Raw genomic sequence first — 18,016 nt, forward strand, 5'->3', positions numbered from 1 at the left:
ACCATGGATCCCTGCCATTGATTGCAAAATAAACTACTCCCAGGTACTCCTCTCCACAACTGGCATCTCTGCGAAAGAGGATCCTCCCTGCTTATCCTCCATGAACTCTAGGTTGTTGAAGTCACCTCCAACACTGCACGAGTCAAACTCTGGGAGGCAATCTAAGATGCCACCAAAAAGCCGGACGGTGCTATCTGCAAGCGGGTGCGTATACATTCAGGATACCGATCCGGGGCTCTCCTGCCTGAAGATCCATCCATGTTGTGCGACCTAGTATGAGCTCGCCCTATGCAAATATCTCTAGGGCCACCGCCTAGGATACCGATATGCATACACCTCCACTTCTACCAACTACGAGGGACCAAACCTCTCAGCCCCTCCCAGGGAGGAGATGGTGTTGGCTTGCGATGTCTACTGCTAAGAACATGTGCTCCTAAATCAAGATGAAGTCAACTGGTCTATCTACCAGAGCCCTTGCAATTCCTGGCAGAGAATCAGATATTGCACCTGACTACGCGCACGGTAGTGAAGCCCATGCACGTTCCAACTCGCCACTGTCAAGCTCATGGGGATGGGGCGGTAGCAAACAAGGCTCACCTGTGCGTGGGAACCTACTCTAGAAAACCGGATTTCAGCGATTTTGAAGGAGGTTTGGAGGGAGATTTATCTGTATCTATGTGTCGTCGAACCAAGGTTGCCACTGGCTCAATCTCTAGCCTCCGTGCCCAGTACTACATGAAGGAAACATCTAGACCGAATAAATCGGCACACTGCTGAAGCATCTAGTAATGGGGCTGAGCGAGAAGCCAAGCCTAATCCTAGCCTCACAGGAGAGAAGCCAAGCTGAAAGTGTGCTGAAGCTAGCAAATAGGGAAATAATCTTGCAAAAATTTAAGTAATGTATTCCAATCAACACAAAGGAGAGAGACTTGGAAAAACAAAGTATTATCCCTTATCCTTTGTCGAATAATGCTACTTATTAAAGGGCTCAACTTGCCACAACAACCCAACAACGGAGCCAAGGAAAGTAAGGTTCTCTACCAATAAGGAGAGTCCCTATGACCCCAAAAAAACAAAACTGGAATGTGCTACACACCCATTGCTGATTAATCAATCACAAGCAAACAGCCCAGGATCTATGCATGTGTGAATACCCATAAGTCCAAGCGTGCACACGCGTGTGTGACGCGTGCACACACACACACACACACATACACTAGGACAGAAAATTCGAAAGAATGAGCAAAGAATAGTTCCAACTAGCTACAATTACTTATATTACTTTGTGGTGAATAACAATGACCGTCAATTCGCTTCTCGTACTTACGGATTAGATGATTACAGGTATACAAACATGATAGAACCTATGCATTATACCACCTTCATGGCTTTATACCCCCCACGAATGTCCTATGCATTATGCCACCTTCATGGCTTTATACCCCCCATGAATGTCTTAGGATTGGGACATGAGCCAGTGAACTCTGCTTGAGAGAAATCGAAACCTGGATGCTGCACAACAACACAAAATCCAAACAGCCATGTGATGATTCCAATTCTCTTTGAAAGGCCAAAAAGTACTCTCATAATGAGGTTACCTCAACATAGGATCATAAGATCTTTTCCTAAAAAGAAAGAGCCTTTAAGAGGATAGTTTGGAAGTGCACACCCTCGATTTTTTCTCTAGCCCTTTTTTTTTTTTGCCAGCCCATGAAGTCTTTAAAAATAACAATGTGTGTAGAAAACATCCACCAAGTATAAATTTGTTCATCTTTAAAAATGGAGAGTAAATTTTCAAGTTACTCTTGCAAACATATTCAGGCATAAAATAGTTTTAACACTATTTATTTTTTATCCAAGTATTGCCTAACGATAATCTCATATGTACGTGCAGAAAATTACTCCAACAAATCTCAAGGTACACATGCGTGGGTCCCATGGCCTTACTGCTCTTGCTAGATGCCTCTTCAAGAAGCCCAAGCTCTTTGCAGGGAAACAATTTTGAAAATGAAAAACATTCCAAGAAGATGTTTCAAATAGATAATGCCTTAAACTTATGAGTCCCCCACCATGCCTAGACTATTAGAGTGCACGTGCCCATGTATGTCCTGGGTATGGCTGTGAGTATGAGCCCACAGCTTATATAGGCTAGTAAAGGCCATATCTGGCTGAGGTTCATTTGGGTGGCTGGTCAGCCAACTAGATGGAACACTCCCCTCACCTATAGATATTGGCCCTGGCTAAATCCTTCTCAAGCCACTTTCTTCTCATGGCATTCAAGCCTTCCAAAGGCATGCAGGAAGAGTAGCAGAGCAGTGGCAGTCCTTTCAGTTATTTCAGCTCTTGACGTCCAGCACCTGGCAGGTTATTTTTGTAACTGAGTTTTATAGTTGCTGCCCACACATCAAGAAGCTCAATTAGTATTGCCTATTTGCTGTAATCATTGCTGTGATATCTTTTGTGCACTAGTTTCTGAGAAAGTGGAAAGAATTTCCTTTACTTCAATGTTTCACTACAGGATTGGCATTCAGTTGCTGTCCTTGACAGGGACTTCACAAGGTATCTCAGGAGAACTATAAAGTTGAAGTTTAAACAAATGCTTTTAAGTCTTAAAAAGAGGGCATTCACTATGGCAAGTAAAACATCTTTGTGAAGGACTTTCCCGCCTCACTAGTGAAGGGCATTCCACCTCCCATCCAAGTCTACACGTGTAAAGAAAAAGAAATTCATGGCCCTCTCAAAGAAATTCAAAAACCAAGTCTACACGTGTAAAAGAAAAAATGAAGTTTAGACCTACTAGCCCTATGAATCAATAGAATTTCTAGAAGAGACGAAAGAGAGCCTTTGTTTCAAATTAAAACAACAAAGACTATAGAGACGAGTGTCCCAATCAAAAAAGAAGACCTACACAAACAAACCATGCAACCAACCCACCAAGCTCATTCAATCCAAATATTGCCACTTCCAAGTTCCAAGTGGCTCAGGTCATGCATGAAGATTGTACACGTCTTCTTTCTTCATCTATGTAACATGTCAACTTCAATGAGCAGCCATAGGAATTAGCCTTCAGTTTAGCAGCAGCACCTTGGTAAGGACCTTATTTATTGTATCTCTAGCCCTAATAGCTCAGTTGTATCCTTTGTTTACTTGGCCAAGTCAAGGCCATAAGTTATAGAGCAATAGATCATTAGCATACGTGCCACGAATATAAACCAGATTAGATTCGGACAATATTTTTTGCCAAATTTTGGCTCTTTGGATCTTTGTTTACATATGACATGTAGAAATAACGGTGTAACATGCATAGAGTCTATTGCTAGCTTGCCCTTAGCTAGCTTCGCCTACTAGCAGTCAGAGACTTCCATTATTCTTGCATAATTGGAAGAAAAGCGCAGACATGAAAGAGACGATACGTGCTTGGGTTGCAATCCCTCCTCCCTCCAGAGAGAGCATCTATCTAGGTCAGCCATGAGCTGCTTCCCTCTAAGGATAAATCCTTGCCACATCATCGCAGGTCAAAAAACAGAGTTGGTTTTTTTATCAAAAGTCAACTCGTTGACTTTTTGGGACGTTGACTTTTTGGCTAGCTTGGTCACCGGTCGGCATTGACCAAATCGACCAAGCTGACCTAACAGCCTATAAAAGGGAAGCCTTTGGCCCTCATTCTTTATCCACTCCTCAGGCCTTCAAACCTTCACAGCAGTAAAGCCCAGGCCTCCCCGCAGCAGACCAACAGGGCAGCCTTGGCCTCTTCAGGGATCTAGTTTGGATTCACCTCCTCTACGTAGTCTAGTCTTTCAGTTTTACAGTGAGGGTTTCAGCCCCTTCATACAATTGTATTCAGCCCTTTGGGCACTCATTATTCAGTTGTATCTAATTTCTCTTCGGAGGTCCACTACATTCTCTCCCTCTAATTCTCTCACTCACATCCACAGCATCACATTGTGTATTGAGTGCATCATATTGCAGTTGCAGTTGCGTACTTGCATTATTCCTCACTCCAAGATTCTTGTTGGTTTGCGTCTTGCATTATTCTCTCTCCTGAAACAAAACAACACCCTCGATTAGTGAGTCACCTATATGCAAAAATTTCTTTAAACGAGAAACATGAAACACTGGGTCCACCTTACAACCCTGTGGTAATTCTAATTTATAGGCTACCTTGCCTATTCTTTTTAGAATTAACCATGGCCCACAATATCGAGGTGATAACTTAGCACACTCTCCTGCAGTCAAAGATTTAGAGTGTGAAGAAACTCTGAGAAAAACTTTTTCTCTTTCCTTAAATTCTCTAACGGATCTGTTTTCATCCGCATACGCCTTAGCTCTATCCATAGCTTGGCAGATGTTAGCTCTCACAAGTGCTAGCATCTCCCGCATCTAAACCACAAAGTTCGCAGCACTAGGCACTTTTTGAGGTACTCCAACTGTCGTTGGATTCGCTGGTCTATAACCATAGTTCAACTCAAACGGAATGAACCCTGTAGAGGAATGTTTTCTATCATTGTAGGCAAATGCCAACAATGGCAACCAACTTGTCCCATGTATGTTGCCTCAATGACACATATGCTCTAAGCATATCCTCTAAAATTTGGTTCATTCTTTCCGTCTGTCCATCCGTTTCTGGATGATCCCCACTACTCATTCCCAACTCAGTCCTTAGTGTCTCAAACACCGCAGTCCAAAAATGATCGGTAAATTTGACATCCCTGTCTGACACTATGAATTTGGGTAATCCATGCAAACGAAATATATGTCTAATAAACAAATCCGCCACTTGTGGGGCACTAACAGACTCTCTAGTTAGAATGAAGTGAGCCATCTTGATAAGATGATCAACCACCACAAGGATAGAATCATACCCACCTTGTGTCGTAGGCAGACCTACAATAAAGTCCATGGAAATGCTCTCCCACCTACCTAGTGGTATTTCCAAGGGTTTTAAAAGTCCGGGTGGCTTCACCCGCTCTACCTTACTTACTTGACACGAAAAACAACGTATCACATATTCATGAATATGCTTTTTCATCTTTGGCCAAAAGAAATCTCGCTTCACGAGATCATATGTCTTCTCGACTCCTGGATGTTCCGCACATGGGCTATCATGGCATTCTTGAATGACTCTCTGCCTGAGATCATTCTGATTAGGTACTACTACCTTGTCATTTCTTTTCAACATACTATCACTTATGGCATATCTTATATAAGTTTGGCCTTTTCTGGATGCCAGGTCATCCTTTTCCCCAGGTTTGAGTACATGAGCCTTAGGCCAAAGGCTCTGGACGAACTCGTCCACCTTTTGAGTTTCTCTAATCTCGGTCATTAGAGCACTCTCTAATACCGTGAAACTCATATTGTAAACTACTCGGTGCTTTCTATGAATTCAGACAACGGATTTTGCAGAGGCGTTTAAATGAAATGATTGCGAGTTGCCAAACACATATACTTGAACTTAAGAGTTTGCAATTAAGATGGAATTAAGACTTTATATAGCTTAAACACAAAGTGACATCATTGGAAATTGCAATATGATTGAGGGGCCAAGACGGCCCCCCCCCCCCCTTATCCAGGCTCACTTTATTCTTGAAAATGGAGATACAAGACCAAGGTGCAATGCACCTTCCAAATTGATGAACTCAATGAAAACCTAGGACCTAGATACAAGACTTAAGAGCATATGTACAAGGTAGACAACAAAAAGGAGGACTCCAAGCTCAGGTTTCAACTCTTGGCTTGCCCAATCCACAAGGAAGAAGCCTGCAACAATCACCACTTACATCCAACATTAGAGGCAAGCACTAGTTTCTAGAAAGATAGTAGAAACAACATGAAATAGTGCTGTAAATGAGATAAACTTTACAATACAGGCTCCCTTCGTGACTTGACCCTTTTGTAGATGAAGTCCTTGATGCCTCTGAAGCTACCTTGGGTGAGGAGAGTGTCGAAATGGGGCTGGAATGAGAACAGCGTAGAAAAACAACCTGTAGGCTAGAGAGAGAAAGCCTTTATGGAGTGATAGCTGTAGAGAGAGTGTGCCAATGCTGATCCCAAGGGAGGGGATGTAAGAGAGGAGTTGCTGCTGTTCCAGAGGTGCACAGAAAGGCAGATTTCTGCAAGGGGAATGGGCTGGAACAGTAGAGAGAGAAATTCTGAAGAGAGAGAAAGATTGCAGCAGGAGAGAGAAAGGGGCTGTGGCTGCTCCAGGCTAGGAGAAAGAGAGAGGATGCTGCTGCTGTTCCAGAAGAGCTGAGAAGGGGCAGATTTCTGGAGAGGAGGGGCAGGAACTGTAGAGAGAGAATGTGCTGTTGTAGAGAGAGAAAGTGCTGCTAAGGTGAGAGAATGGCCTGGGGAGAAGCTGGCTGCACCCAAGGAGCTGGAGAGGTTCTGCTGCATCAACCAAAAGGAGAGAGAAGAAAAGTGACGAATTTGTAATGTAGGGAATGAAGGGGAGAGGCCTTCTTTTATAGGCTCAGCCCCCCCCCCCCACAGGCTTAGAGTGGAAGGTGGACACTTATTCCAGATTTTTGGTGGGCTGCAGTCCCAAAGAGGACAGCCCACAACCTGCCCCAAATCTAGTTGGCCTGCATGCCCTGCCACTTGCCATGCATGCTGCCACATGTGTGGGACAGGTGGATTGACCTGCCAGCTCAGATCCATGTGGCAGTCTGCCACGTGTCAGCTGCCAATGTCACTCCCAAAAACCCTAAAATTTCAAAGTTGTCAGAATTCAATTATGATCGCACCCACGGGTTCCTAACAGCTTGGACTATCTATTGACGTACTCTAAGGTCATAATTGAGCCAAACTGAGCTCATTTGTTTGTCGTCTTATATTGTATCTCCATTACTCTTGGCATGCTGCCAGGCCCACACCCAAAGCTCAGGGAACATTCTCTTGAATGGTTCCTAGGTCAGTATGCAATCTGTGCATTTGATTGGTCCCATGTTTGGGTACTCGGGTGGGGTGTGGTTTCCAGATGTCCCTCTCAAAGAGAGGCCATCACTCTTGTGGGTCACTAATGCCCATAACCCCAAGCAAGGGGGTCCACCCTAAAATGCTAGACCTAGTTCCCGTTGTCCGTAACTGAACACGTAACTGAACAGTAGGAAAACATTTCATTTCTTAATAAGCATACTATTGAAAAACAAAAAGAAATAGTACCAAGCAAGTGGATACATGTTGAAGCAGGATGAAACGTATTATGCATAATGCGTGACAACGCATCAGCAACTTTATTATCCTTCCCTCTTCGGTACCGAATCATCAAGTTAAACTCCTGCATGAGTTCTGCCCACCTAGCTTGGCGGCCTCTCAAGTCAGGTTGTTTACAAAAATGTTTAAGAGTATCATGATCAACATCAATATAAAACTATGATCCATACAAATAATGTCTCCATGTTTTCAGAGCATGGACAACATCATATAACTCTAATTCATGAGTTGGCCAATTTCGTTGAGAGGGAGAAAGCTTCTTGCTTTCAAAGGCTACTGGCCTTCCCTCTTGGAGGAGAACTGCTCCTACCACACTGCCACTTGCATCGGTTTCAAGGAAAAACGTTTCTGGGGATCAACTATTTTAACACCAATCCTGAGACCACAACTTATTTTATGGTGTTAAAACTCTCCTGTTGATTCTGTCCCCATATAAAAGGTACTTTATCTGAGGTTAGATCAGTCAATGGCGATACTATTTCAAAATATCCTTTGATATGCCTTTGATAAAATTGGACAAATCCCAAGAATGATCGCAAAGCGGTCAACTCTGACAGGCCAAGTTCGTATCGCAGCCACTTTCTTTGGATCCATTTCTACCCCTTCAAGAGTAATTATGAATCCTAAATATTCAAGTCTTACCATACACACTATAGTTTTCTTTTTATTTACATAAAGACTGGCTTTCCTCAAAGTATTGAACACTATTCTTAAGTGTTCGTAATGCTCAGCAACACTTTTGCTGAATATAAGAATATCATCAATAAAGTGTACTATAAACTTTCTGATATACGGACGTAGTAAATCGTTCATAAGCATGACGAATGTAGCTGGAGCATTGGTAAGTCCACACGGCATTACCAAAAATTCATAATGTCCAAACCTGCTTCTAAAAGCGGTTTTATACACATCCTCGGCTCTAATACGGATCTTATGGTAGCCACATTTAAGATCTATCTTACTGAAAATTACGACTCCATGTAACACATCTAGCAAATCATCGATCCGAGCCATCGGATACCTATGCTTAATAGTCATATTATTCAATGCTCTGTAATCTATACAGAGGCGAAAAGTATCATCTTTTTTCTTTTTTAATATCACTGGCGAAGCAAAAGGTGAGAAACTTAGTTGAATCTACCCTAGCTTGAGGTATTCTTCCAGTTATCTTCATATCTCCGCTTCTTCGGTAAAACTCAACCTATAGGGAGGTCTGTTTACAAGTTCTGCCCCCGGGATTAGTTCAATCTTATGCTGAACATTTCGCTCTGGAGGTAACCCATAAGGTAACTCATCCCTAAAACAATCAACGAACTCCTCTGTTATTTGATCAGCCAGCTTGGCCATTTCTCCATTTTGGGCAACATCAGTGCTAGCCAAAGAATCAACAATCGGCTCTACCGATGCTGTACAAAGAAACAAAAACTCTTCTTGAGCTTTTTGAATTTCCATTACGGAAACCAACGGTCCTTGAGGTATGTTTCTTTCACCTCGTAAGACATACAGCACATCATTCATCTTGACGTGCTTTTTCCAATCTATGGCTGGATTCTTCCTAGAATGCCAAGCCTTACCTAGGGCTATGTCTACATGAGCAAGCTTTGTCATTTCAAAATCAAGCTTCTCAGCATAGTCCTGAATTCGAAGTTCCAACTGACTGTATATGCATTAGTCAAATGGGCTAGTCTTTAGTTTCAGCCTCTTTACAAGCTTGGAGTTAATTACATTGTGCGTTGACGCTGAGTCAAACAACATAATGACATCATGATTAGCTACTTGCCCTTTCATCTTAATTAACTTTGTATCATTAAAGCCTATATACCCCATTGTTGCGGGCTTTGACAGGACATTATCACGTGCACTAGTTACTAGCTTAGCAACAGACACACATAACAAAACAGGTACTGACCTTTGAGAAGATCCCGCTAGCTAAATCTGCATCTGTTCTGCTCTGGGACTTCCCTCCATTTCCACGTCGCATTCTGAGATCACCAACTCAGCCATCCGACGATCCTTGTTTCGTGGACAATCTTTCCACTAATGAGGCTGAAGGCATCTAAAACACAAGCCTTCTCTCCTCGCTTTTTCTCTTTGCTCTGGGTTCAAAGAAGACTTCGACCAAGCCTAGGCTGCCATTGGTGTTACTTTTCTTTTCATTCCAATGGTGGTACTTGGTTTGGGAGTCTCAACTGGCTTCACCTGCTTGGCTTGACCACTAGGCTGTGAGGCACTCCCTTTGCTAATCCACTTCTTCCTAAACCCAGTTTTTTTCAGGTACTCATACCGAGTCCCAACCTGCACAAACCCACTTAGTCTGTTCCCTTTTGCATCCTCATAGTTCAGGGCTATGGCAATTGCTTCATCTAGCGTGTTCGCATACTTAGCCCCAACTTCCATCTTGATTCGATCATTCAGTCCAAAGATAAAATCTTTTACTTGGATTGACTGAGGCAGAGGTTCATAAACCTTCATTACACTTTCTCTGAACTTATCAGTGTATTCCGCCACTAATAAATTTCTCTGCCGAAGATTTCGATACTGATCCCAAGCTCGGGATGCTTCATCAGGAGGTAAGAAGTTTGTAACTGTTGCACTAAAATATGTTGCAAGGCATCCTCTAACATTGCAATTCTGCCAGATAGTGTATGGCCTGCTGGGCGCGACACTTGCGGGGTCGACCGGACTCCCGACTCTACGGGATCCACCCTAGAAGCTTCTTCTTCTACTTCCATTCAGGTCGATGGGTGGGGGGTTTTTTTTTTTTTAATAAATAAAGTAACTAAATAAAACACCGCCTAAAACTGTATCCACAATTGAAAGCCCAACTCCCAAATTTACAGCTAACTAGGCATATATCACACTGTAACCAAAACCCACTTTTCCCTATACTAGGGAAACTCCTGCAATCTGAAATAACTCAAACACGGAGGCAATTAAACGAACATATACTCCAACAAAACTTAGAAGGCATAGAAAGCTTCCTGGTCATTCATGTAGCATGGAGAGATCAACTTGTCCCTGTAAGGTTGTTCCAAGCATTGATGACCTGCCTTGTGACTACGAATATACTGTGCTATCTACCCCTTTCCACGAGCTCACGACCAAGCGCAACCAATAGAGGCCTAGCTCTGCGGGCTACCAGGTCCAATAGTCGAGTCCATGACTAACAAGCCATATATACTGTCGCAAGTCCGAACTTTGCAAAGCAACCGTTATGCTACAACCTTTTTTTTTTTTAATCAAAGCTCCGCCAACCAGTTACTAGTAAGCTTCAAAATCGTTGAATCTGAACTACCACTTGACGATAGTATACTCAACGTGATCGATGATGCTCTTTTAAATAGAAAGGACGTCGTTTTTTAATTATTGATCCATAAGCCGATAGAGGAGATCTGTCCGCCTTCTAAATTCATACGACTCTTATGGTGTCACCTCACGTTTCGTGTATAGCTTCGACGGAAGTCGCTTCACGTCTCCCTTCCGAGATACCAAGGAGCCCTGAAGGTACCAAATTATGAACTGGCGACCGTGCGTGATCCTAATATCCTCCAATTGTGATGACGTCCGTGAACATATAATACCAAAATACAATATGTGCTTCGTGTTATTCGTCGTCAAATTTGGGCATCACACAACCCTTTGATTAACAAACTGCTCGCGATATACTGCATACTCACAAATACCGTGGACAAATAACACGACATCGTCCATCTCCTCCTCAGCTCATTAGCTTAGTCATACGCCCAACCATTCCAGGGCCTCTCTCGACCCCCCTGTTCCCAATCGCCTGCCGCTCTAATCCCAAATGATACATATAAATCTGTTAACACCTAATATTTCACACCAATCATGGGCATAGGCACACAGATTATCCTCCCAGCCAACCTCGATGGTAGCAAGCTCTAAAAAAATCTCTTCTTATGTGAAAGCTTCTGCTTGCTTATTCCCAACGAGCCCCAAATCCCTAGATGGATCTAGTATGCCACATGTCTTCATTCTAAGGTACCTCCTAAATGCATCATTTACCCCTCTCTTCGGATATCATTGAAATCATTTGCCCCTTGGCACATTTAATGCACTTAGACCCTTTAGCCTTAGATCCACCTAGTCTTGTGCCATGTCACCCTCACCAAGGACCTTGACCTTAATTCCCTTTTGATCATTTACGTGAAGCCCAAAGAAATATAATACAAATATTGATCCTTTAAAAGGAAAATGTCGACTGACCCTTCCGAGGTCATGTTGCCTCAACTTGAGCGTAACAATATCTATCCATTTTCGTTCCCAACTAGGTAATGGCTGCAACACAGCAACCAAGCTTGCTGGCTGTTTGTTTTTGGCACAGCAAACATTCGAAGACATAAACACATTTTCTGAAAGACCTTCCCAATAAAAACTTTATATATATATATATATATATATATATATACCTTTGTAAGACTAGAATAAGTCCAATCATACAAATTTAGATTTTTTTTTGTTCTAAAGACCAAAAATCTACACATAAAATAAAAGAGAAAATGAAAGAGAAAAAGAAGAAGAAACAGAATTTAAAAAAAGAGGTAAACAAAAACTTTTATGAAAAACAAAAGGAAGATATACTTAGCAAGCAAAGCAACACTTATGTCGTCATCAATGCCCAAGCATAAGCAGCTATACTGGGTTTCTAAAGACCTTCCCAATAAAAACTTTGCCTAACTTGACCATAGGACATTGTTACACCATTATGTCCTATCATTGAGGGATACTATGATGGAGCCACAATAGGATGTTATGCAAATTCAATTCAAGCTGATTTCAACGCCCTTAAATTCTGCATTTACTTCAATAAATTGCCACGTACCCAATGCCAACAGATAGTGGAGACAACAGACAATGTATAAGCCCATATTCTGAGGCAAGGATGAGCAGCCTTGACAAATCAGGATGCTCCAACATTGGGGCATGAATCGAAAGGATATTTCAGATCTTCTGCCTGTGCTAGCTTTGAGTGCAAGAAGGCTTTTTTCAAGAGAAAGAAGCTAGCCTTTTGACAAATTGTTATATGGATAGCATATATAAAAAAAGGCAAAGCCCAAAAAAGATTTGTTGCAGGACAGAGGCGAAGATCGCCTCGAAAGAAGTTGTCAGAGGAAGAGAAAAAGGCCCTCTATGATGCCAACAAATGTTTCATATGCAAGGAAGAGGGCCATCGAGCACATGAATACCCACACAGGAAGAGAAAGTTTCCCTCGAAGATACGAGTGAGAACAAGGGAGAAAAGAGGAATGGCCAACGGGGTAAGAAGCCCAAACCTACCGCTGGTCTTATGCCAGATGTCACTGGAGCTGTACAAGATGTGGATGCCATGGAGTTTGCAAAGCGTGGAGTAAAATCCGTGACTAGACTGCTTTATTCTTCTTTGATCCAGGCGCGAGAGCCATTTTATATTCGCCAGAGCTGGCTGGAGAATTAAGCATAAGGGCGAAAGAGATGGGGCCACTATGTGACACAAATATGGCTTGCCTAGGGCACAGTGAGTCAGTTACACCAATCATTGGGAAGCTCCACATGCACATTCAGAGCTACGTGGACACCGAGGAGTTCTACATTATGTCGCTGAATGGGTGTGATGTTTTGCTCGGAATACCTTGGCACCATAGGAAGGGAGAACTTTTGGATGCCAGAAACAGAATCATGTTTTGAATGCTAAACTAAAGCGAGAATCCATTGCAGTTGTATTGGCTTCGGCCATTTCAATGTAATGAAAAAGCATCTTTTTGCGTACTTGGTTTTCGCAACTGAAAAACAAGCAGAAGAAAATTCTAATTTTTCTAAGCTGGATAAAGAGAAGACACATCTTCTTTTTCAGTTTTGCGAATGTTTTTCTGACTCCCTATGACACGTCCTTAGCACTCCTAAAATCTCTGATCTGCAAGCAAACACAAGAACACACCAAACACGACGAATCTGAGCAGGCTGCTCACCACCCAACCATGACATCTACGGGATGCGATCCCGAATCAAGAGATGTCCCCTCCGAGCCACGAGCTGAGCTACTGGCACGAACTCCCAACCCTAACCAGCCTGGTGTCCCATACCACCAAGTGGCACCTAGAGACCTGGGATCTGCTGTTGGGCCTTGGGCTACGCTAAGATGCGGGCACGCGTCCACAACTTAATCTAGGATCAGACCTAGCACTTGGGAACAAGACTTGCTCCCATCAGCTCTCTGAGAATTAAACCTCTGGGCCTGTTATATAGACTCGAGCCCAATGCGCCAAAAATAGCGAAGACCTCTAACTGGTTCGTACCCATGCCACTCGACCTGAGAATCAAGCCTGCAGGCTACCTGAGCTAGTCTTGTGTACCCCAGTACACGTCAAATACCAATCCGTGCACATGACATACTTCCCCTCCTCTAAGAACTCACTCCTGAGTTCGCTAAAAAACCTGGGAATGTCCTCTTGAGGTTCTGCAATGTCTCCCATGTTGCATCCTCCTCAACACGATCCTTCCACTTGATCTTGTATTCCGTGATAGTTCGATTACGAATCTGTCTTTCACGAAATTCAAGAATACTCTCAGGTTCATGTTAAATAAAAGTCAAATCTGTAACTTCTATTATTTCATCCTCCTCAATACCATCCTTCTACTTGATCATGTATTCCGTGATAGTTTGATTACGAATCTGTGTTTCACGAAATTCAAGAATACTCTCAGGTTCGTGTTAAATAAAAGTCAAATCTGTAACTTCTATTATTTCTTGAGGAGAAACAAGTTAATCATCCGCACCCAGTAACTGTTTCAGTCTACTAACAGGAAACACTGGATGTACTTTAACATCAGCAGGCAATTCTAGTTTATATGCAACTGGTACAATTATTTTAATAATCTTGAACAGACCACAGTATCTGGGGGATAACTTCGGAACCAAACCAGCACTTAGGCTCTTGGATTCCTTGGGAATACACAAATATACCATTGTTCCTTCAAAGAATTCTTTGGGTGAACGATGTCTATTAGCATAAAATCTGTCCCAATCTTGGGCAATTCTAATAGACTCCTTGGCAAACTGCAACATTTCTTGCATGTCTTGCAAGAATGTCTTTGCAACATTGTTTTGAATTCCCTTGAACCCAACCATAACTGGTGACTTAGTTTGAAACCCGTAATAAACATAAAAGAACTATAACCAGTACTTGAATGCTTTGCACTGTTATAAGCAAATTCGATCATGGGGAGATAATCTTCCCATGAAGACTGTCTCTTAGAAACATATGCCCGAAGCATATCTTCAACTAATTGGTTGACCTTCTCTGTACTGCCATCAAATTGTGCATGATCTAAGGAACTCATACTTAGAGTAGTTTCCAACTTCTCAAAAACAGGTGAGTGCTATCAGATGAATTATCCCATAGCCTCTACCCACTTAATGTAATAATCCATGGCTGCCAAAATTTACTTTTAGTCTTGTTCTGGCAGTTGGATACTAGTCTTGTTCTGGCAGTTGGATACTAGTGGTGCACTGGAATTGGATGCCTTTGAAGCCAAGGTCTGGCTTAAATAGTGGAATTGCAAGAAGCACAATACAAGGGTGAACCCTTGTAAAGCAGATTCCACACCAGAGCATCTGGGGCCAATGGGTGTCTTGTGTCTGGTTACTGAGCAGGGGCACTCTAGCCTCCCTTTAAGTGTTTTCAAGATTGTTTATCAGTGGCATTTAACTAATGGAAGTGATTGGAAATGATGAAATGTGGCCGTAAATAGTGTGAATGCTAAGTTAGTTACAGTTTGCTGCCCTTTAGTTAACTGAAGGCCGGTTTCACTTTGTGTGTCCGGCCAGGAGAGCGGCAGAAGCTCTTGGAGAGTAGAAGCAAAAGCTTACTCTCTTGGAGAGTACGAAGCAGCCAACATGGGACTATTCTTGCTTCTGCAATATCGTTGAGGTATCGAGCTCCACTCGTGATATGTCAAGGTGACAGTTGTGCATTTATGTCACCGACCTAACATCTCACATTTGCTATGCCTTGGATTTCAGAGCAGCCCCACAGAGGCCACTCCACATGTCTAGAAGAGAGAATCAGCATATGTGGATGACATGCTTATTACTGGACCAGATACATACCACTTTGTCAGACATACAGCTTCGCCTGCAAATTGTTCCTGTCCACCACATGGCTGCCTGTGTGCGTACTTGCATGGGATTCTTGCTGCAGCCTGTGGGCCACCCAAACACATTGCCACACACCCTGCTCTTGAAGAAGGCCATATATGTGTCCCATCAAAGGACTTGTGTCCCTCAGACGTATGCTACATCCACTACGAACCACAAGTTCTCACAAAAGACATTAAAAGCATTCACTAAAGGCAATAGAGATAAGTGTGAAACTCCCAAGGCAGTCGTGTACTTGAAAATGTATTCTTGAAACACTAAATTTCAACATGACCACAGTTGCCTACTCTCATAAGCATTGCAAATACAATTAAAAACCATCCATGTTCATGTAGTCATCTAGTGTCTGGAGCCAACACACTGATTGTTGCAATTCAGCTTTTGGTAATAAACACGCAAGAGACTACACAAAGGCAGATCGAATTATAATTCTGCATTCCTCTGCCTTCTTCCAATCAACAATATCCCTCCCCTTTACATGTAAACCTGGAACTGTAGCGTTCCAAAGAGAAAATAAATCATATTATACTACAGGCATTGTCATACGGTGCAAGTATTTGCGAGCACAATTTCTCTCACACTCACAAGGAATTAGCAACTCAAAACACGGATATCTGAAATAGTGTGTGATTCGAACTGCAGATTTGTTTCACGTTAAACAGGAACACACATCTATGACAGACCATTCCAGTAGTGAAGGTAATCTGTAAGAGAATATAAAGAAACGAACCTCTTCTTGAAATCGTTGAAGCATCAAGCGGCGCTGCTCCTGATCAGCGGAGAAAGGGTCCAGCTCACCTTGCCCCACTATGGCAGATGCCCAAGGTTGCCCTTTTTCCCTCTTCTGTAAGGTGATGTGCATAGTGCCATCCTCTGTGCACATGGATGCAAGAAACATCCTATTTAGAGAAAGGGACTAGTGTTTTCACAGTTTACCTGAGTCAACTGTCCCCCATCAATGAATTCCATAGCAAAATACATCACAAAATTTCAACAGAATAGTCCATACGTTGCTGGTTTTGATTAAGAATTCATTAAACTTACCAAGCGTCCAGAAGGAGCCATCAAGCTTCACTGGGCCAGTTAAATCATGCTGCAATCAGAGATCCACCAAAATTCACAATTATTGGACTTGTAATGCTCACAGCCTCGAATGCTTGGACAGCTGTAACAAAAGGCTGAAAGCACAAAAGAACAACAAGAAGAGGTTCCAAACATCTTTATGCTGCCGCGCCATTGAGTTTAAAAGTCTTTGAAGGAGAAATGTTTCAGCCCTTTCGATGAGAGTTTGAGATAAGAAACTTTACTTGACAGAAGCCCAAGAACAATTCAAGTATAAAATAAGATTACGTTCAAATACGGCGGACGCCCTTTGATTCCAACTTCCACGTGTTTTGGCTTGATGGAACAATAGAAAAGCCTCGAAGGAACATCTTGAGGTAGTGTAATGTACATGTTGACCTCGTCCAGCGTTTGGTCCCATTCAAATACTGTTCGACCTGGCACCCCAAGAATAATTGCCGGGGAAAAAACATAAGAGAGGAGAAGCAGTAGGAGAAAGCAACGTGAGATCGGGATCATTGGTATGCTTGGCACAGAACAAATGACCAACCCTCGTGCACGAATCGGTGGCGCTCGCTGGGGTTCAATTTTTCTGTCATGGCAAGCACTAATCTCGATCTTTTCTGTATTCTCTATTGGGCGTAACTTCTCTCCAAATCCGATCAAAATGGCAGCATCTAGGACCCGATCACCATTGGCTTGGTATGCACCAATACACTTTACTTGTGTGCAATGATGGTGTATTATTCCACATTATTTATGGTGTATTATGTGCCTTTAAAAAAAGATTTGTGTGCAAGTGGCTCAATGGATAGACGTTTTGGTGGCAAAGAGAAAAATATATGTTACTTAATTGTCTATTTTTTTTATTAGCTATTGTGTTGTCAGTATGCATGGTAGTCTGTGGACGGAATCATTGTTTGCATGGCGATTTTTGTGGTGATTCTGCCTTCAGGCTGGACTATGGGCAAAATGATGTGTTCTCTCATGGTGGCCTATGTGTGAGGGATTGGGGGTGTTGATTCTGCTGTTAGGCTCAACTATGGGCAAAGATGCTATGTTCTCTCATGGCAGCCTGTGTGTGAGGGATTGGGGGTGTGGAGGACTCCCGCGCAGCAGAGATGCTATCTTTGTTTAATGGTCTGCATTCAGGTCGATGGATTTGTGAAGATTTGTGTATGTTGTGTTGTTTGAGTTTGTGTGATTTGCATTTGAGGGTAGACTGTTGGTGAAGTATGGTACTTATAAGGCTAGGGAGGCATCGTATCGCACATGTTTGAGAGCTGATTTCACTGACAATGACAACTATGACACTCACTTTGGTTGTGCCGCATGTGTATGTTCCCTAGTATAGAGACACCCTAGACTCTTTCTACAGGATTGAGGGTCCCACCATTGTGTAAAAAACTGTTAGTGAAGGTGGAACCTGCAACTTTTCTCTCCATGTAGATGTTACCACAAATGTCATCAAAGGAAAACCGTTTAAAGGTGTCCTCACTATGCTCCTTGAGACCACAATTGCGTGCTATGTCTCTTGGGTGTCATCAATTGTTCAAACAGCTAGCGGAACAATCTCCACAGTTGTTG

At 42.7% G+C, this 18,016-nt stretch overlaps 1 protein-coding gene across 2 annotated transcripts; it reads right to left on the bottom strand.

Annotated features, from left to right (window-relative positions):
• Positions 1 to 1,250: 1,250 nt before the first annotated feature.
• On the bottom strand, positions 1,251 to 17,167 carry LOC147885232 (HSP20-like chaperones superfamily protein). Of its 2 annotated transcripts, XM_087397775.1 has the most exons (6): positions 16,980 to 17,167; positions 16,718 to 16,866; positions 16,412 to 16,460; positions 16,098 to 16,240; positions 1,427 to 1,512; positions 1,251 to 1,380 (listed from the first exon to the last, which is right to left on the bottom strand). In XM_087397775.1, exons 1-5 carry the CDS (start codon positions 17,026 to 17,028, stop codon positions 1,429 to 1,431), a joined length of 474 nt encoding a protein of 157 aa, XP_087253901.1. In that variant the 5' UTR covers positions 17,029 to 17,167; the 3' UTR covers positions 1,251 to 1,380; positions 1,427 to 1,428. The 2 variants fall into 2 exon arrangements, with proteins under 2 accessions (XP_087253901.1, XP_087253900.1); XM_087397774.1 differs by having other exon boundaries at positions 1,251 to 1,512.
• Between the last annotated feature and the right edge of the window lie 849 nt (positions 17,168 to 18,016).

This window comes from Dipteris shenzhenensis, chromosome 26, assembly GCF_047967505.1.
Source record: "Dipteris shenzhenensis isolate YYH24624 ecotype China chromosome 26, Dip_SZ_1.0, whole genome shotgun sequence".
In the NCBI taxonomy this organism is placed as follows: Eukaryota; Viridiplantae; Streptophyta; class Polypodiopsida; order Gleicheniales; family Dipteridaceae; genus Dipteris; species Dipteris shenzhenensis.